The sequence below is a fragment of the Schistocerca cancellata genome, chromosome 10, assembly GCF_023864275.1.
Source record: "Schistocerca cancellata isolate TAMUIC-IGC-003103 chromosome 10, iqSchCanc2.1, whole genome shotgun sequence".
In the NCBI taxonomy this organism is placed as follows: domain Eukaryota; kingdom Metazoa; phylum Arthropoda; class Insecta; order Orthoptera; family Acrididae; genus Schistocerca; species Schistocerca cancellata.
In genome coordinates, this window is record NC_064635.1 from 116,742,475 (window position 1) to 116,764,681 (window position 22,207).

Below are 22,207 nucleotides of genomic sequence, written 5' to 3' on the forward strand. Positions count from 1 at the left end.
TGTTCTTTGAGTGTGTTTATCACTGCCAGCGATGCTACTTGAATCCTCTCTAGAGTGTTGAACCAATGGCCTTTCAACTTGAGTTTCAGTTTTGGGAATAGTGCGAAGTTGCAAGGTGCCAAATCTGGTGAGTACGGTGGATGGGGTATAACCACCATGTTGTTTTTTGCCAAAAAGGTCCTGGTGAGCAAGGACGTGTGACAGGGCACATTGTCGTGATGCAGCAGCCAGTTCCCTTGACGCCAAAGTTCGGGCAGTTGTCACTGCATGTTTTAATGGAGCTGTCGCAAAACGTCACAGTAGCATGTGGAATTCACTGTGTGGTTGGGTGGGACAAATTTTTTGTGCACAATTCCCTTGGTATCAAAGAAAACGATGATCATGCTCTACACCTGTCTCGCTTTTTTGGGTCTTGGAGAGCCCAGGCTCTTCCACTGGGATTGTTGCTTTGTCTCCGGGTCATAACGATAAATCCAGCTCTCGTTTCTGGTGACAACCCATGACAAGAAGGTTGAATCATCAGATGCGGTCTGACGAAGGTCCATGCACACTTCTACACACTGTACCTTCTGATCGGCAGTCAAGATCCTTGGCACAAATTTTGCGGCAACACGATGCATGCCCAATTCATCAGCAAACATTCATTGACATATTCAAATGGTTCACATGGCTCTGAGCACTATGGGACTTAACATCTGAGGTCATCAGTCCCCTAGAACTTAGAACTACTTAAACCTAACTAACATAAGGACATCACACACATCCATGCCCGAGGCAGGAGTCGAACCTGCGACCGTAGTGGTCGCGCGGTTCCAGACTGTAGCACTTAGAACCGCTCGGCCAACCCGGCCGGCCATTGACATGTCTCATAACCAATACCCACTTCATCCACAAGGTCTCGAATGGTTCGACGTCGATCCACATGAACCAGTTGTTGAAGTTTGGCAACAATGTCTGGAGTTGTGCGGCTAATGGGCCTTCCAGTTTGAACATCATCTTCAATGTCGGTATGGCGGGCCCTGAAGTGAGCATGCCACTCAAACACACACATTATATTGGAACAACAAAAAGAAGCATAAATACACGATTAAAAGAACACAGAAGCCTTTGCCGATTAGGAAAAACAGATAAATCGGCCGTAGCAGAACACGCTTTTCAGTCAGGAAATCATCAAGTGAGGTTTTCTGAAACAAAAATTTTATCTATGACGACGAACTATTACCCACGGCTTTGTAGAGAAGCAATTGATATATATAAATATAGGGATAATTTTAATCGGAAAGAAGAGACCATGAAACTTAGTGATATTTGGACAGTAGCACTACAGAATTGCTAGACAGTTTTATCCGTGATGAGATTACGATCGATAGTTAAGTTTTATCTTTGACAAAGATTATCTCTGCATATCATGTGTAACTCTGGTCACGCCCACTTTCTACGATATATAAGACGCTCTCAGACGTCCGACCCGTCAGTCGGCAAGACTCACCGGAGGAGAAACACCCCTCTGAAGATGTCCAGCGCAGCTCTGGACGAAACGTTAGGAGCTGAAGAGTTTCATGGACCACGACCTTACATCCCGGAAGGTTTACCAGAAGATACACACATAAGGCTCATGCTCTGTCCCCCATACACTTGTTGAATCATTGCGAGGGTCTCCATAGCACTTTTCCCGAGATTCGCACAGCATTTGATACACATGCGCTGTTCTGTTCGCGAATCCATCCTAAAGTCACCACACACCAAAAAGTTCCCTCTGTAATAGACATAGATGCAAGACCTGTCCCACACATCCTCCCACCACCACCTACTCCAATCCAGCCACTAACATCACCTATCCTATCAAAGGCAGTGCTACCTGTGAAACCAGTCATGTGAACTACAAGCTAAGTATTATGGAAATCACTGTGTACGTGCAATATGTCCTCCCAGCTGAATGCCATTCCGCACACTGACTCACCAGATATGCAGCTCTCTCCACCTAGTGGTGCAAAGATCTACTTTCCAGATGGCAGCACCAGTCCTGAAAACTTTGGATTCCACCTCATATTAGACAAACTTTGTGATTTGACTGAAGAGTTGCTGACAAATAGAGTGCAGCATAGCATTCTTAACAGAGAGAAGTCTTCATATGTGACAGTAACTTTGAGTGTATATCAAGGGATAGGTGTAGTGAAATGCAGGAAGATCTATGGAGATTTCTTAGTATGGAGACTGGCAGTTGACCAGAATTAGAGATCAATGGGCATACACGGATGAGACTCCATTTTTGAAGTTCCTGGGTTCCAGATGGATAATAAACTGAGGTAGCACAAGCATAGTGGTAAGTTAGTTACAAAGCTCAGTTCTGTCTGCTTTGCGCTGAGAGCTATGACTTTCTGTATTGAACTGCAGACTAAATTGTTAGCATACTTTACATACTTCCTCTCAGTTCTGTGCTATAGCATAATCTTCTGGGGCATTGCAGCTAAGATGGAAAAGTGTTTATTCTGCACAAATGTGTGATAAGAATATTGTGTAAAGTTGATAACCCAACATCTTGCAGAAGTCTCTTCAGGGGCATAGGGTTCTTAGGGGGAGTAAGAACTCCATGACAGTATTTGTGATTGTGATTAATAATAGGAGTGTACTTAGGATGAACTCAGCAGTTCACAATCTTAATACTGGAAATAGAAATAATTTGCATATGGACTGTGTAACTTTTTGTGGTTCTGAACATATTTTTATATTCTGCTGTGAACATTTTCTACAGATTGCCGGTGGAAAGTAAAAAAGTACCTCACTAGCCACTCCTTCTATAATATATCTAAATACTTGGACTCAAGAACATAAATTCTGTCTAACTGTAATATTTGTATCAGATAGGAGCAGTGGCACTTTTCACAGTAGCTGTTTCTCTCCTAACATACAAAAATAGTTCAAATGGCTCTGAGCACTATGGGACTTAACATCTGAGGTCATCAGTCCCCTAGAACTTAGAACTACTTAAACCTAACTAACCTAAGGACATCACACACATCCATGCCCGAGGCAGGATTCAAACCTGCGACTGTAGCGGACACGCGGTTTCAGATTGCAGCGCCTAGAACCGCTCAGCCACACCGGCCGACCCTTACATACAAACATATAGATCACATTTTCACTCTAAGACAATTGTTTGAAAAACACTGGGAATACAGGTATGACAAATATATCTGAAGTCTGTTTGTCGATTTTCAGTGTGCAAATGACAGCATCTACAGGAATAGCATATACACGCAGCATGGCTTCAGAATCCCTGAGAAGCTAGTGAGAATGATGCTAACTTGTATGGATTGGTCAGGGGCAGCAGTGCATTTCCAAGAAGTCACATTAGAAACATCCGAGGTTGAGAAAGGTCTCAGACAAGGGGATGCTTTCTCATGTGTTCTGTTCAGTGTCATCTTAGAGAAAGCGGAAACACTTTTTTGCCACCAATCCTACCAATCAGACTCAACCAAAGGCCAATGTTGAACCCTGCCTAACTCAGTTCACTCCTCCATCCAACCGTGATCCACCCACACTGCCACCAAATCACCCCCCATTAACTTTCCAGAATTTCTTAACCTCAAACCTTGCCTCACCATCATACCCAAATCCCTCAACATGCAAACTAAACTTACAGCCACAGAAATAACTGCAGTCCACCATCTAAAACTGATCCCACCCCCTTATAATTCTACCTGTGGACAAAGGCTCCATCACTGTTGTTTTGAACCACAAGGATTACCTGGTGGAAGGACTCCACCAGCTGTCAGATGCTTGCACCTACAAACCTAGCCAAGTGACTCCATTGCAGAAATCCAGCAGGCTCTCTAGTCACTACTCAAATTCTTAAGCAAATCCCAGAAACTCTTCCTGGAGTCCATCACCCTGCTCACCCCTACCACTCCCCACACTCCTACCTTCTACATGCTTCCTAAAGCCCATAAATCTAACCACCAAGGACGCCCCATTGTGGCCTGTTACTGTGCCCCCACTGAGAGAATCTCTGCTCTCATAGACTAACACCTTCAAACTATTACCCAGAAACTACCTTCCTATATAAAAGATACCAACCGTTTACCTCACCGATTCTCCACAGTTCCTGCCCCTTTACCACACGATGCCCTGCTCATCACTATTGATGCCACTTCCTTTTACACTAACATTCCTATTTCCCATGGCCTTACCACTATTGAGCACTACCTTTCCCAATGCCTAACAGATTCCAAACCAACCTTCCTAGTCACCATAACCAACTACATCCTCACCCACAATTACTTCTCCTTTGAAGGCATTACCTGCAAAGAAATCCAGAGTATGGCTAAGGGTATCCACATGGCACCATCTTATGCCAACCTATTGATGGGCCATCTAGAGGAATCCTTCCTAAAAACCCAGAACCCTAAACCCCTCACCTGGTTCAGGTTCATTGATGACATCTTCATGATGTGTATTGAGGGTGAGGACACCCTATCCACATTACTCCAGAACCTCAACAACTTCTCCCCCATTTGCTTCAACTGGTCCTGCTCAACCCAACAAGCCACCTTCCTAAATATTGACTTCCATCTCAAAGATGGCTACTAACCATCATCAATACCTCCACTTCGACAGCTGCCACCTGTTCCATACCAACAAGTCCCTTTTTTACAGCCTAGCCACCACTGCAGTGATCAGTGGTCCCTCTCGCAATACTGAGAGTTTCACTGAAGCCTTCACAGACCATAATTATCCTCCCAACCTTGTACAAAAACAGATCTCCCATGCCTTATCTTTCCAGTCTCCCACCACTTCCCAAAGTCCCAATGTCCGGTCACAGAGGAGCATTCCCCTCATAACTCAGTATCACCCAGGACTGGAGCAACTGAATTACATTCTCTGCCAGCATTTTGACTATCTCTCGTTGTGCCCTGAAATGAGAAATGTCCTGCCCACTATCCTTCCCATTCCTCCCACAGTGGTACTCCACCATCCACTGAAGCTACAAAATACACTCCTGGAAATGGAAAAAAGAACACATTGACACCGGTGTGTCAGACCCACCATACTTGCTCCGGACACTGTGAGAGGGCTGTGCAAGCAATGATCACATGCACGGCGCAGCGGACGCACCAGGAACCGCGGTGTTGGCCGTCGAATGGCGCTAGCTGCGCAGCATTTGTGCACCGCCGCCGTCAGTGTCAGCCAGTTTGCCGTGGCATACGGAGCTCCATCGCAGTCTTTAACACTGCTAGCATGCCGCGACAGCGTGGACGTGAACCGTATGTGCAGTTGACGGACTTTGAGCGAGGGCGTATAGTGGGCATGCGGGAGGCCGGGTGGACGTACCGCTGAATTGCTCAACACGTGGGGCGTGAGGTCTACACAGTACATCGATGTTGTCGCCAGTGGTCGGCGGAAGGTGCACGTGCCCGTCGACCTGGGACCGGACCGCAGCGACGCACGGATGCACGCCAAGACCGTAGGATCCTACGCAGTGCCGTAGGGGACCGCACCGCCACTTCCCAGCAAATTAGGGACACTGTTGCTCCTGGGGTATCGGCGAGGACCATTCGCAACCGTCTCCATGAAGCTGGGCTGTGGTCCCGCACACCGTTAGGCCGTCTTCCGCTCACGCCCCAACATCGTGCAGCCCGCCTCCAGTGGTGTCGCGACAGGCGTGAATGGAGGGACGAATGGAGACGTGTCGTCTTCAGCGATGAGAGTCGCTTCTGCCTAGGTGCCAATGATGGTCGTATGCGTGTTTGGCGCCGTGCAGGTGAGCGCCACAATCAGGACTGCATACGACCGAGGCACACAGGGCCAACACCCGGCATCATGGTGTGGGGAGCGATCTCCTACACTGGCCGTACACCACTGGTGATCGTCGAGGGGACACTGAATAGTGCACGGTACATCCAAACCGTCATCGAACCCATCGTTCTACCATTCCTAGACCGGCAAGGGAACTTGCTGTTCCAACAGGACAATGCATGTCCGCATGTATCCCGTGCCACCCAACGTGCTCTAGAAGGTGTAAGTCAACTACCCTGGCCAGCAAGATCTCCGGATCTGTCCCCCATTGAGCATGTTTGGGACTGGATGAAGCGTCGTCTCACGTGGTCTGCACGTCCAGCACGAACGCTGGTCCAACTGAGGTGCCAGGTGGAAATGGCATGGCAAGCCGTTCCACAGGACTACATCCAGCATCTCTACGATCATCTCCATGGGAGAATAGCAGCCTGCATTGCTGCGAAAGGTGGATATACACTGTACTAGTGCCGACATTGTGCATGCTCTGTTGTCAATAAAGTTTCCCCTTCCTGGGACAATGACTTCACGGTGTTCTTATTTCAATTTCCAGGAGTGTATATTCGTCCATCTTTACACAACCCCTGCTTCCAACCCCTTACCTCATGGCTCACACCTCTGTAATAGACATAGATGCAAGACCTGTCCCACACATCCTCCCACCACCACCTACTCCAATCCGGTCACTAACATCACGTATCCTATCAAAGGCAGGGCTACCTGTGAAACCAGTCATGTGAACTACAAGCTAAGCTGCAATCACGGCGCTGCATTCTGTGTGGGCGTGACAGCCAACAAGCTGTCTGTCTGCTTAAATGGCCATCGACAAACTGTGGCCAAGAAGCAAGTGGACCACCATGTTGCTGAGCCTGCTGCCAAACATGACATCCTTCATTTCAATGACTGCTTCACAGCCTGTGCCATATGGATCCTTCCCACCAACACCAGTTTTTCTGAATTGCACAGGTGGGAACTTTCCCTGCAATACATCCTATGTTCCCGTAACCCTCCTGGCCTCAACCTTTGTTAGTGATTGTCCTCACCCATTCAGCCCCTTCCCTGTTTCCATTTCCAGCACTAAACAGCCGTCATTCCACCATTACACTCAGTCTTTTAACTTCTCTCCTTTTCTGCCATCCCTCCCCTCCCCTGCCCTCCATCTAACCTGCAGCACTTCACTGTCCAACAAACCATACCCTGCTACCCATCTCCCTCCCTGCCCCAGCCTCCTCCTTACTCCCACGCAGTCGCCACTCCCATCATACACTGATGCTGCTGCTCACAGTGTGGTTTCATTCTCTAATCTGGTCCTCATGCTCATTACATGAGGTAAAATTTGAAAAAATAATATGAATCTCATTTTCTCTTGTAATGTGAGCTCTCAGAACAGCAACTTATTGCACCATTGGAGTTTTTTTAAAGGATTTCTGGGATGCTCTGATGCCGTTGAAATACAAGGGGCAGGTCTTCCAGTGTATTGCTAACCTCCATGTGCTGCTTACGCCACATTGGCCATCTATCAATACAATGGAAGAAAGCACGTTACATGGGACTTCAAGTTTTACTTCACTGGTTTTATACAGTTGGTGTCTACTGGGTATTATAATATATCCTATGTGGTGTTATCCAGCCTGGCTCATTCAGTGGTCATGCTTTGTACATTTTTACAGGCATCTTTTGAGTGTACTTTATTTCTTTATGACAAGCTACCGTGTGGTTCGACTTTCCCAAAAACTGGGACTCCATAATTGTCCATCTACGTTATGGAAATATAGCCATTATAAACCTGAAGATGTCTGCTCCTGGTAGCTGAGTGTTCAGCATGACAGACTGTCATTCCCAAGAGCCTGGGTTCGATTGCCGGCTGGGTCGGAGATTTTTTCCACTCAGGGACTGAGTGTTGTGTTGCCCTAATCATCATCATTTCATCCCCAACAACGCGCAAGTTACCGAATTGGCGTCAAATCAAAAGACTTGCACCCGGCAAATGGTCTACCCAATGGGAGGCCCTAGTCACACGAAATTCCATTCCCTGAAGATGCATCTATACTGAGGTGAAACCGGTAGTTACAAATAAAGCATCTTCATACACCTATGTGTCATTTGGAAACACCACATCATTCTAGACATTTTAATTGCAGTAATTTTTGTGATAATTTGAATGGTTATTGAGTGTTGTCATTGTTATTAATAATATTTCTCAGCTGTGGCTGCCCTCCACAGAAAGTTGTTTGTATTGAAAAACAAAACAGATGGGAAAAAAGTAAGCAAACTGTTTATTATTTGAAATGTAATTGCCATAACTGTTAATACATTTATCCCATTGTGAGACAAGATGGTCAAGGCCATCATGGGAAAATATTTGCGGTCGCCTATGGAACCGTGATTCCATTCAGGTGACAATGCTGCCAAATTTGTTTCAACTTCACTGCTGAAGTTTTACTGAGAAACCCTTAGACCTCCTCCATTAAGTGTCAGTCTCTCCACATGTGATTTTCATATATTTGGAGCCTTAAAGAAAGACATTTGTGGCCATTGATTTGCTTTGGCTGAAGAGGTGGACACATGGGTACAGTCATGGTTCTGCATACAACCACAAATACTTTTCTGTGAAGCCATTGACTATCTTGTATCATAATGGGGTACATGTATTAATAGTTATGGTGATAACATTGCAAATAATAAACAATTTACTTACTTTCTTTCCATCTGTTTCATTTTCATTTTACTGCTCTTATACATCCGTGGCAAAATGCACAACTATTCTTTTAATATATCTCTCTCTCTCTCTCTCTCTCTCTCTCTCTCTCTCTCTCTCTCTCTCTCTCTGTGTGTGTGTGTGTGTGTGTGTGTGTGTGTGTGTGTGTGAGATACTTGACAATGGTTTTGTAAATGACCATGTGTGAATTTCACTTCCCTGGGATTCTTGCAGTAAATCCGTCTGGCATGTGCCCCACAAACAGGCTCATGTTGTTGATCAATCTTAAATTACTCCAGATACATACTCCTGGATATTTAACAGTTGTGCGTAGTTACAGGGACTGATCATCAATTGTGTAGCCGAACATTACAGGGTCTGTTCATCTATTGGAACCATTATGTTGCATTTACTTAGGTTGAAGGTCAGTTGCATGACTTTGCTTCAGGTACTGATTTTCATTAAGAACCAATGCTCTGTTGAAAATAGCAAGTCTTCTACCCAGACACATAACTGTTTTGATAATTCACAATTACATATTTTGTCTACTGTAATGGTTCCTAACCTAGGGGCAATTACCCCCTGAGGGATGAAACAAAATTTTCTGAGGGGTAAAAACTAAACAATTTGATTCTGTGTTAGTCACAAAAATAAATGATTTTCAAAAGGTCATTACTATTATCACAATTTTGTAAGACTGTAATACTGATTATATAAGTTTTCTCAGTTAGTAGCATTAGTATGGCGGAGGTCACAAGTTCCTCACATAGTCCATGCACTACACACATTTCTTTTGCTTTGTCCCATACATCACTGGTCATAAAAATGAGACATATGTGTAACAAATGCTAAATATCTCAACAAAATGTCTTCTCTGAGTTGTAGATTGTAGCTGTAGTAGTCCAGAAAGTGCTTCATTACTCCCTTCAAAACAGATAAATGAATTAAGTGACAGCATGACACAACAGTAACTATGTAAGGGCTGTTATAGTGCCATGCACAGTTTTATTATAAGTGTGGTTAGCCACAAAGCACTGACAGCCTGAAGTCATCAAATTTCTGCCAGTTCAGAAGTTAGGCATGCAGCAATGAAGTGATTTATGAATAGTAAACTTGTTTGGTTTTAAATGGGGTTGCAATGTGCAGGTCATGCAAGTGCTGCAATGAAGAAGAATAATGCAGGGGAAGCATGTTTTGTAACAATCCATCTTTCACCATTTTAAAAATAAAAGTGTTCTAAGAAAAGTCTTTCATTCTACAGATGGCAAGGGGGAGGGAGGGGGAAGAGTGGGGGTACTAGCTAATGTCTGATTGCACTTAGGGGTAATGACCTAAGGAAGGTCGGTAACCTGGCTTGCTAGGTGATGACATGGAACTGTATTGAAGGCTTTCAAGAAGTTGAGAATTATTGCATCAGTGCATCAGTCAAAAGCAAACAAGCATTTCTTACTACAGGTTAAAAAGGCAAACTCAGTGACATGCTACTTAGCTCTTCATGTTATTTTGAGATACTACTTCCTTAGAGGCTAAAAGGTAAATGAATGGAGATAAGAGCGGAAGTAGGTATCCTACAGTTATGAAATCACAACCCTTTAAAAGCCTTTCCAACGCTTCCCCTTTCTATTACTTTATCTGTGGATTACTTCCCCTAAAAATGTTTTTGTTCAATGAAACTGATTTCAGTTTTCTGGAAACCTGTACCTCTCCTGCCTTCCAAACAGAATTTTATATTTTTAAATCTCATGAGACAGTTGACAATAATTGTTTACTGTGCCTACCAATCTTGTAACAATTTTACCTTTTATGTAACAGAACCTGTTCAAGTGTTACTGTAACCCGATATTTTGGTTTCTCAATTTCTTGTTTATTTTGACACTTAATCTGCACTGTTCTTTAATGATATTCTGTTACGAAATTGGCAGAATGAAAGTATTTCCCCTGTAAAACATGCTTTCAGTGTGTCTGAATGCTCCTGCAGGTCAAGTTAATGACATGACTCGCAGAGGGGCCCACTATCAGGAGTCGACAGAGATCATTAAGAGCCTGGAGAACCTTAACACTGAGATTAGAGAGATATGGGATGTCCTCAACAAGCAGCAAAAGGATGGAAATATTGCATCAAGTCAGTATATACTATTTTCAGCAGCATTTAAAATGGTCTTTCTTTTATGTACGGCATATTAAAAATAAGGAGCTTTGAAACTAAATTGATAATACAATGCATGACCTTAAGCAGGCATGACTCTCATTTGCGTTCTGTAAGTAGATACTTGCCACAAAATACAATTAATTGAAAATAAATGAAAGAAAATGTTGATTAGAATGTTAAGCATTTAATAGTTTGACAATAAAGTTCGTGATCGATGTCAGTAAAATAGCATTGTAATGTAGCAACAGACTTTATTGAAAGTGCTTGATGATATGCTTAAATTCTCTTACTACAAAATTAAGTCAGTCACTGAATACAGTCAACCAAAAATTAAATAGTAATACTATTGAAAAACAGAGACTAAATTCTTCCTGTATCAATGATTTGCTGTTGTTCCATTGACTTTCAGATTCTGGTACAATATTTCCATCAGTAGGACTTTGTTATTATCATTACTATTATTGTCATCAACTTCTAAGTGTGTAATAAACATACACATGTGCACTATTTATCTGGTAAGCTAGTGTGGAGTATGAAGTACATCAAAAAGTTCATAAGCTGCAATTTTAAATTATTGAGGTAATTAAGTTTGGATGCACTTGCAGAAAGTGAGCTTCATGTTCTCACCTTCCCAAAAATTTCTTCTCTGTGGCTCCTGATGCATTTTTAGTTAAATGGCTTTGAATATACAAATATGCAATAAGTAGCCTTTTTATTGACACTTGAACACTTTAGTTCATCAAATATCATAATAATAAATACTACAGTAAGTAACTGGGCTAAAATGTGTCACAAAGTGGAAATTATTCTACCCTGATCACAAAAAGAGAGAGAGACATATGGAGCAAGTATGTAAGTGTACAGAGAGAGGCAGAGAGAGAGTATGGAGAAAATAGGAGGAATAGATAGTAAGAAACGTATCATTTTGAGAAATCTAAATGCAAACACTAACATGCACAGCCGTAAGTGATGCCAACTGCTCTCACTTTATTAGGCAAGACTGCAAAAGAATTAAATTGGTTCATAATTGCCTTAAACCACTTCATGATATAATTCATATTTCCACTACTGAGTTAACATGTTGTTGGCATGGAATTACTTGTGCAATATTATCAAAAAAGCTGTCCATGATCTTGTTCAAGGGACATTACATGATATAATTGTGGAAAGAATGAGAAAATTATCAGTCTGACAAGGCATATTGTCCTAATTTAATACAGTTTCCTTAAGTATTGCAGCACTTAACTAGGAGCATATATTTTCTAATAATATATGAACAAATGTGATGTGATCTGATTATTAAAGCGACAGTCACTTCTGAAGACACACAAGAGTAGAAGGCAGATTTTCTCAGACAAACTATGTATAAGCCTTGTTCCAATCTTCAGATTGGGGAGCAAACTCAAAGGCTAGATACAGGAGGCTTTGTTTACATTGGAGCTGTAACAGCTCTATACAGTGCCAATTTAAGGCCTAACTGACACAAGCCACCATTCGTGGCGCCTAGATTGGGGAGGTGGCAGAAGTGTCACAGCTGTATGATTTCTATACACCACATACCACAATTAGTAGTGGCTGCTTGGAGCACCAAGCTGAGAGAGGCACACAAGTGCAAGACCCATATGAAGTTTGTGTAACAATTAGTAGTGAAAACTGATAAAGATGAAAGTGTACAAAGGAAAAGAGGCACGTGGAGGAGGGGGGCGGGATGCATCAAATGACAAGTCAACTGTGTGGAAAAATGTTCTCAAACTGGATCTGGCTTTATATATAATTATATTGAATGGCATTAAACAGTCAGGATGCTTTTTGTTCATCGAATAGTGTGACAGAGTTTTAAAGAGAGTGTGAGAACACTGAGTCATCTACATGTAGTGCGCTTCAAATTAATAACAACAGTCAGACCCTAAGAAATATTCACTTATTATATTCTGTAGATTCCATAATGAAAGAACACATTTAGAAATTCAGAAGAACTTCTCATTGGTTTGGTGTAGCTCGACATGAATTCCTGTCTTGTACCAATCTATTCATCTCTGAGTAGCACTTGAGCCCTACTAATATTTTTTCCTCTATATTCCAGTCTCTTTCTTCCACTACAGTTTTTGCTGTTTACTGCTCCTGATGTCTTACCCCATGTCCTGTCATCTTATCCCTGTTCCTACTCAGTGCTCTACATATATACCTTTCCGTATGAATTCGCATAGAACCAACCCATTAAATATCTTACCAGTTCAGTCAATTTTCAACTTTTTGTTGTAACACCACATTCCAAACACTTCAGTTCTCTTCTTTTCCAGTTTTCTCACAGTCTACAATACATTTCAAGATGATGATATGCTGCAGATGTACATTCTTGTACATTTATTTATTGAATTGATGTCTGGTTTTGGTACTACTAGACTTCTTTTGGTGAGGAATGCTCTCTTTGTGTGTGCTAGTCTGTTTCTCATATTCTTGCATCAAGGTAGCAGAATTTTTTCACTTCTTTAAGCATTATAAATTAAAGTCACTTCAACATTTTACTGTCTGTGCGTGAAGGTTAATCTCAGGAACAGCTGTAATGATTTTGATACGGTTTTCATTAACAGACTGATTCACATGGAAGCTTTGTGTACATTATCTATTAGCGCCATGGCAGATGATTTGTCTGAATGTGGATACTTCCGGCGCAAGATACTAGTTGTTCAGTACATGGTACCCTTCCCAGATTTTGTGCTAAGTATGTCACTAACCTCTTTTACTCCTTAAAATTTTTGTCTTTGTTTGATACATTCTCAATCTATATTCTGGGACCGGTAAATTATTAGTCTCATTTTGAAGAGTCCTGTAAATCTTCCTCACTTTTTCTGAGGATAGCAAACAATATTAAATAGGAAAGACTTTCCTAATTTTCTGCAAAATTATATTTGGTCACGAACCATCTTTCAGCTTCGTAGGCTGCCATTAGGTGGCAAATGACTATCACAAACACAGATAAAACGACATACGATTTACACGTGGCAAATGACTACCACAAACACAGATAAAATGACATACGATTTACACACATATTATTTATATGGAAGATATGAAAGGCATATAAATGATGACATGTTAATCATTTACAAAGGAAGCATTACATTTAAATGTCACACAGAAACAGTTACATTTAACAAAAACATCAATAAATAAATAAAGTTTTTTATGCGGAGCTATGTTCCAATAACAAATGAAAACTGAAGCAGAAGTTACAATTTTAGTCAAATATTTGTGTAACTAAAAATTAATTCAACAAATTGGAAAAATTAAATTGAGATTTCCATTTGGTACTATGTTACCATTCTGTGTTGTATGTTTATTAATTTCCTGTATTTCCAATAGGGTCATCATTCTGCTTTTCTTACCAGGTTGTAAGACCTCACACTCTACATCGTAAAGTGATTTTCTGTTAACATATGTTCAATAAAGCTGAATCTTAATCTCCAGCTTCTCACATGTTCAGATAATCTAATTACCACAGCTCTGCCTGACTGACCAACATATACTTTACCACAGTGCTTGCATGTTATTTTATACACACCACTCTGTGCCAAAGTTTGCAATTTGCCTTTAATATTGCATACAAATTTTGATATGTTATCAGTATTATATGCAGCCTTCCCCTATGACCCCGGACCTTGCCGTTGGTGGGGAGGCTTGCGTCCCTCAGTGATACAGATAGCCATATCATAGGTGCAACCACCATGGAGGGGTTTCTGCCAAGAGGCCAGACAAACATATTGTTGCTGAAGAGGGGCAGCAGCCTTTTCAGTAGTTGCAGGGGCAACAGTCTGGACGATTGACTGATCTGGCCTTGTAACACTAACCAAAACAGCCTTACTGTGCTAGAACTGCAAACAGCTGAAAACAAGGGGAAACTACAGCTGTAATTTTTCCCAAGGACATGCAGCTTTACTGTATGGTTAAATGATGATGGCATCCTCTTGGGTAAAATATTCCCAAGGTAAAATAGTCCCCCATTCGGATCTCTGGGTGAAGATTACTCAGGAGGATGTCATAATCAGGAGAAAGAAAACTGGTGTTCTATGTATTGGAGCATGGAGTGTCAAATCCCTTAATTGGGCAGGTAGGTTAGAAAATTTGAAAAGGGAAATGGGTAGGTTAAAGTTAGATATAGTGGGAATTAGTGAGGTTCAGTGGCAGGAAGAACAAGACATCTGGTCAGGTGAACACAGGGCTATAAATACAAAATCAAATAGGGGTAATGCAGGAGTAGGCTTAATAATGAATAAAAAATAGGAGTGTGGGTAAGCTACTATAAACACCATAGTGAACGCATTATTGTGGCCAAGATAGACACGAAGCCCACACCTACCACAGTAGTACAAGTTTATATGCCAACTAGCTCCGCAGGTGACAAAGAGATTGATGAAATGTAAGATGAGATAAAAGAAATTATTCAGATAGTGAAGGGAGACGAAAATTTAATAGTCATGGGTGACTGGAATTCGATAGTAGGAAAAGGAAGAAAAGAAAACATAGTAGGTGAATATAGAATGGGGGTAAGAAATGAAAGAGGAAGCCACCTGGTAGGATTTTGCACAGAGCATAACTTAATCATAGCTAACACTTGGTTCAAGAATCATGAAAGAAGGTTGTATACATGGAAGAGGCCTGGAGATACTTGAAGGTTTCAGATAGATTATATAATGGTGAGACAGAGATTTAGGAACCAGGTTTTAAATTGTAAGACATTTCCAGTGGCAGATGTGGACTCTGACCACAATCTATTGGTTATGAACTGTAGATTAAAACTGAAGAAACGGCAAAAAGGTGGGAATTTAAGGAGATGAGACCTGGATAAATTGACAGAACCAGAGGTTGTAGAGAGTTTCACGGAGAGCATTATGGAATGATTGACAGGAATGGGGGAAATAAATACAGTAGAAGAGGAATGGGTAGCTTTGAGGGATGAAATAATGAAGGCAGCAGAGGATCAAGAAGGTAAAAAGACGAGGGCTAGTAGAAATCTTTGGGTAACAGAAGATATATTGAATTTAAGGAGAAAATATAAAAATGCAGTAAATGAAGCTGGCAAAAAGGAATACAAATGTCTCAAAAATGAGATCAACAGGAAGTGCAAAATGGCTAAGCAGGGATGGCTAGAGGACAAATGTAAGGATGTAGAGGCATATCTCACTAGGGGCAAGATAGATACTGCCTACAGGAAAATTAAAGAGACCTTTGGAGAAAAGAGAACCACTTGTATGAATATCAAGAGCTCAGATGGAAACCCAGTTCTAAGCAAAGAAGGGAAAGAAGAAAGGTGGAAGGAGGATATGGAGGGTCTATACAAGGGTGATGTACTTGAGGACAATATTATGGAAATGGAAGAGCATCTGGATGAAGATGAAATGGGAGATATGGTACTGCGTGAAGAGTTTGACAGAGTACTGAAAGATCTAAGTTGAAACAAGGCCCTGGGAGTAGACAACATTCCATTAGAACCACTGGCAGCATTGTGAGAGCCATTCCTGACAAAACCTGGTGAGCAAGGTGTATGAGACAGGCAAAATACCCTCAGACTTCAAGAAGAATATAATAATTACAATCCCAAAGAAAGCAGGTGTTGACAGATGTGGAAATTACTGAACTATCAGTTTAATAAGTTAGGGCTGCAAAATAATAAGGCAAATTCTTTACAGACAAATGGAAAACTGGTAGAAGCCAACCTCAGGGAAGATCAGTTTGGATTCTGTAGAAATGTTGGAACACGTGGAGCAATACTGACCCTACAACTTATCTTTGAAGATAGATGAAGGAAAGGCAAACCTATGTTTCTAGCATTTGTAGAATTAGAGTAAGCTTTTGACATTGTTGACTGGAATACTCTCTTTCAAATTCTGAAGGCGGCAGGGATAAAATACAGGGAGCGAGAGACTATTCACAATTTGTACGGAAGCCAGATGGCAGTTATAAGAGTTGTGGGACAAGAAAGGGAAGCAGTGGTTGGGAAGGGAGTGAGACAGGGTTGTAGCCTATCCCCAATGTTATTCAATCAGTATATTGAGCAAGCAGTAAAGGACACAAAAGAAAAATTCAGAGTAGGAATTAAAATCCATGGAGAAGAAATAAAAACTCTGAGGTTCACCGATGACATTTTAATTCTATTAGAGACAGCAAAGGATCTGGAAGAGCAGTTGAATGGAATGGACAGTGTCTTGAAAGGAGGATATAAGATGAACATCAACAAAAGCAAAATGAGGATAATGGAATGTAGTCGAATTAAGTCAGGTGATGCTGAGGGAATTAGATTAGGAAATGAGATACTTAAAGTAGTAGATGAGTTTTGCTATTTGGGGAGCAAAATAACTGATGATGGTCAAAGTGGAGAGAATATAAAATGTAGACTGGCAATGGCAAGAAAAGCATTTCTGAATAAGAGAAATTTGTTAACATCGAGTATAGATATAAGTGTGAGGAAGTCGTTTCTGAAAATATTTGTATGGAGTGTAGCCATGTATGGAAGAGAAATATGGACGATAAATAGTTTAGACACAAAGAGAACAGAAGCTTTCAAAATGTGGTGCTACAGAAGAATGCTTAAGATTAGACAGGTAGATCACACAACTAATGAGGAGGTATTGAATAGAAATGGGGAGAAGAGAAATTTGTGGCATAACTTGACTAGAAGAAGGGATCGGTTGGTAGGACATGTTCTGAGGCATCAAGGGATCACCAATTTAGTATTGGAGGGCAGCGGGGAGGGTAAAAACCATGCAGGGAGACCAAGAGATGAATACAATAAGCGGATTCAGAATGATGTAGGTTGCAGTAGGTACTGGGAGATGAAGAAGCTTGCACAGGATAGAGTAGCATGCATCAAACCAGTCTCTGGACAACAACAACATTATATGCAAGTCCAGTTGTGAGACTACTCTTAGCAGAGTTGCCAACATATGAAATGGTACACCAATTTTTACTATGGAATGGTTACTGTTGGATAGTATACAGAAGTGGTGTAACTTAGGTATTTTCTTTTTTTATATGTTTTATTATGAATCAGGGCAGAGCTATTGACATTTCTGGAAGCAAAAAGTTTGATAGTCTGTTGTTCTGTCTGAAAGGTAGATACAGATAATGGAACTGATACATCGTGCTACATTATCAAATGGAAAGCTGCAAATTTGACTGTGTGGATGTTGGGAGCTTGCAGTGATTACCATATTTGTAGTTGCGGTTTTTCTGTAAATGTTAAATAAATGTCTTCTCATGCTGATGACTGTATTAAGGTCCAATCAGCAAATCCCGTGCATTAGTATATCCTTTCACCTTGAATTTTAATCCCACTGTTGAACGTTCCTTTTCTTTCCTTAATCACTTTTTTGATCAACAGTAGAGGAGAAAGAGTGCACCCTTGTCTTACATCCACTCCACTCTGTCTTCTATTTTTATTTATGCATCTTAGGTCTTGTGCATATTGTATACTATTTGTCTCTCTATATGGTGTATACATAATGTTATGAGGATTTCAAACATCTCACAACCACTTTATTTTATCTGATGTTTTCTCTAGGCTGGCAAATCCTATAAAAAGTGTTTTGATTTTTCTTAAATCTCTCCTCTGTTATCAAGTGTAATATCAAAACTGACTCTTCTTTTCTAAAGCCAAACTGATTCCCATCTAACAGATCCTCAGTTTTCTTTCTTATTCAATCAGCAAATTGGATACACGGACTGCCAAGATGACTGTGCAACAGTTCATTTATTGGCCCTCGCTATTTGAGTTAAGGTATACAGCATTAGTGTTTAAGCTATTGACAGTTGCTGGCACAGTCCACTCAGATTTTATACCCAGGTCAATTTGTATGTGCAGACAGCCTGCCGCCTCCACCACCCTTGGCGTACACGTGGGTGCCACCCGTTACAGTGCCAGTGGCAGTTCCCGCGTACCACCACCCACCGCCACCGGCTCAGCTTCGGCGTTACGGAGGAGTACCCGACACCACCCCCACTCAGTCGGGCCTCGACCGTTCGCTCGTGGAGCGGACGCGCAGCCTGAGGGACTGGTTGCGGCAGGCTCGACTCGACGGAAATGCGGCACGGGGCGTGTCTCCGGGACCTGGCCAGGCCCGTGTCACGACTGCTGCTATCTGAGCTACTCAGCTCAGCTACCTCATTCCCTGTCAAGTGGCAACACATTCTTAAGCACAACTGTACAGTTTACTGCTCTCCGCATACTGCAATATTTTCAATTTAAAATCATCTTATGTTCAGAGACAGGAAGTAACTCTTACTGCACCCATATTCAAACCAATTTAGTTGTATGCTTAGGATCAGTAGACAACTGTTCCACCCACCACCCCTTCCCCGTCAATTTGCTCGAGAGCTCGTGTTTCGTTGTAACTTTTACAAAAATGATATTCTCTCTGCAAAAAATTGTCACACTTGGGAGTATAGTATTACTGCCTACTGTTTTCACCCTACTCATCTAGACAAACACTCATGTACTATCAGTGGTATATTGAGAGTTTTTGATAGTTTTTTTTCTGAATGTAGCACAAACAATATTGAATGCAAGGCATTATTAGCAAATATTATGTTTGTGTCACACAAAATTAAATGTGTATCAGTTGTTGAACAGTGTCAAAAAGTTGAAGAGTTTTATAAGATCATCAAGTTAACAAATGATATGTAACATTTGTAACCTGCTTCTTGTGAGATACATTCCCTATTCCAATGAAAACACAGTATTCTCATTTATTCAAACTTTGCAGATGCAAGAGTATCAAAAAACACTGATGTCCTGGACTTCTACAAGTGACCAAAATGAAGTGAAACCTTTCACAGAAAGGTGTTTCTGTTAATGAAGGAAATACCAAAACAATGGGTCGTTTCCATATGAAACATTTTACAGGGTTCTGTTCAGTTCTTGTGTCAGAATATATTTGGTGTTAATATCAATGTCATTCAGTCCACAAACTGTTACTGAAAAAGTGCAACAAGATGAGAAAGGCAATATTTAGTAAACTTACAGAATGGAGATTTAATTATTCAAAATATGGCTCCCATTACAAAAACTCTTAACATCAGGTAGTTTGACCTGAGTTATGCTCTTTCCAGCTAAGCAGTGTATAATCTCTTAAATTCTATGAAGCTAGAAATCCTTCATTCTTAAGCTTCACGTATTCTCTCTCTGAACATAACTGAAATGTTTTGATGGTTCCTAAATATAATAAGCTGTTTGAAGCACCAGCTTTGTAGCAGCTAATCCGAAATTGTTTTCCTAAAGCTCTTTGGGGAATGGGGGTTTCAGGAATGCTGTGCAAAGGTCTGCTCAACTTCGGTTTCTACTGAATGACAAGTTATTTTTTACAACTTGCTAGCTTTCAATAGGAGCATCATAGCAGGAAGTTATAAGGAAAGAAAACATAACAAGCCTGGAAAATGTATCACATTTTTGAAAAATATAAACAGCACATTTTTTGTGAACTGAGAACATCTGAAAAGACTGCCTGTACCATTTTAATCTCCTTACATGTAATAAAACAGAAAACTTTGTCATAAAGAAGGAAAAATTTTGGTAATGATGTTGACCTTTGCTTTCTAATACAGTCTGCAATGATGTTACAGGGTAAGTGTTGAATGTACATGAATGTTACTCATTTAAATGTCATTGCGTGACATACATGACTACATTTATGTTTATATTTGAACTGAATGTGGTTTTAATATTTAATAATGTAGCATTACAGTTCTCTTGTGGTACCACTAATTTTATTTCAGCAATACTAAAAGTTACATGTGTGTTTTCCCAAAGCATTAGATTAATTTACCTATTCTTGCATGGAAAACTACTGTTACTATAGCTTAATGTTTATCATCAAATAGTTCCTCAAGTAATCTTCCTCAAGCAACAAGAAAGATTTTTGCTTGATTCTAGTGTCTGGCGTTATTTCCCGTCCAAACTTTTTATATCTCAAAAAATGCAAAGAAAAAAAATGTTATTTTAATGTGTGCGTAAAGCACTGATAGAGCGAAAAAATAAATAATATTCCCAAATCCTTACCCCTGCAAAAAGAAAATAAGCTGCAGGTATAGTAATGTTTAAAAGTTCCCATCTGCATGTGCAATTTCCTTAGTTCTCCAATATTAATTGAAATATGTCAGTTTACTTACAAATAAGACTATAAAAACTTGCTGTACACCAGTGCTTCCTATATCTCTATAAATCACAATCTCACATCAAAAGACTAACATCGAACAAAGCTACTTGGTAGAGAAATGCATGTAAAACTAATGCTGTCTTTTGTAGAAGACAAACAAAAGTGCTGCAGCTTAGAATCAGATGGAAAAAATAACCACTTAAAACTATTTTTTCTCTCTGTTCAGTGAATTACTGTGCATTCTTCCTTTTTTAAAAAAGTAGGAAAGGTAAGTCAATATATGCAGTCGTCCGATATATATTTTACTATAGATTTAGTAAATTAAATGTATACACATTTCAGTGTATGCAGATGACTGATTATGTAAGTGGATATGAGCTGTGACAAGAAGTACAAGTTGGTAAAAGAATCTGGTCTAATGGTGTGCCATAAAATATAAAGTTTATGATCTCAAGGATAAAATGATTTAAATAAACAAAAAAATATATTCTCTAAAGTCAGCATGTATTGCTGAATAATCAAAGCAACTGTGATTTCTGCATTTGCAATATGGCTGGCATTGTTTGCCATTCAGATTCCCTATTTTTCCTAAGTTTCTCAAGCCTAAGAGTATGAATTGCAGACTTTTGTATCATTCATAAACAATTACTATTTAAGTTGCACAATCTGCAAAAGCTAGCAAACTGCTCATGAAGTGTATTAATTTTTTGAACAATGTTAATATATTCATTCATTCTAACAGTTTATCTCTGTGTATACAGTTGTTGAAATGTTTAACTGTATGGGAGTTTGGTTTTTGTTAGTTGCCAAAGAATGTGTTGTTAACATATAATTACCAGTTGATTTTGAATTATTCTGCATTTAATTCGTGTAGTTATAATGCTATATGATTGAAAATAAAGAATAAAACTTGTGATGTTGCAACTGTTATTTCTGCAAGAGATAATCAAATACAACCTCAATTCCAAATTTGAATAATCTTATTATAATTTTTTATATATAGCCAAATGAAATTCTACTTTCCAAGCAGAAGCTGAGACAGGTTCTCACACTCACAAACAATACTACTTTTCAGAATCACACACAAGAATGGTTAGATTTTAACGTCGCACCGACATCGTAACAGGTGTATTACATGCTCAAGCTGGACAAGGACAAGGAAAATAATTCCCGTTTACATAAGCATCACAACACTTGCCTAACATTACATTAATTCATTTTCTGTTGCCACTGATTACAGGCTGTCTCCACATAAAAAAATAAGCAATAAGAATAAGAACTGTAGTTTCTTTAAACCCCACACACAAATTCTGAGTAAAATGATTGTATTAGGTATTAGCGTAGGCTGTAAGATATAAATACACACTTTAGAACAGCCTTGGACTTTAAACTTATCCAGAATGGCTACAGTTAACCAAG

The 22,207-nt window shown here is 40.3% G+C and overlaps 1 protein-coding gene across 1 annotated transcript in view; it reads left to right on the top strand.

Moving 5' to 3' along the window:
* LOC126106653 (centrosomal protein of 164 kDa) overlaps positions 1-21,623 on the top strand; it is a 675,221-nt gene extending 653,598 nt beyond the window's left edge. Inside the window, exons 22-23 of the mRNA XM_049913016.1 lie at positions 10,449-10,613; positions 18,499-21,623. Of these exons, the coding sequence (XP_049768973.1) occupies positions 10,449-10,613; positions 18,499-18,779 (446 nt within the window). The 3' untranslated portion in view covers positions 18,780-21,623. The remainder of the gene's footprint in view (positions 1-10,448; positions 10,614-18,498) is intronic.
* Positions 21,624-22,207: the final 584 nt, after the last annotated feature.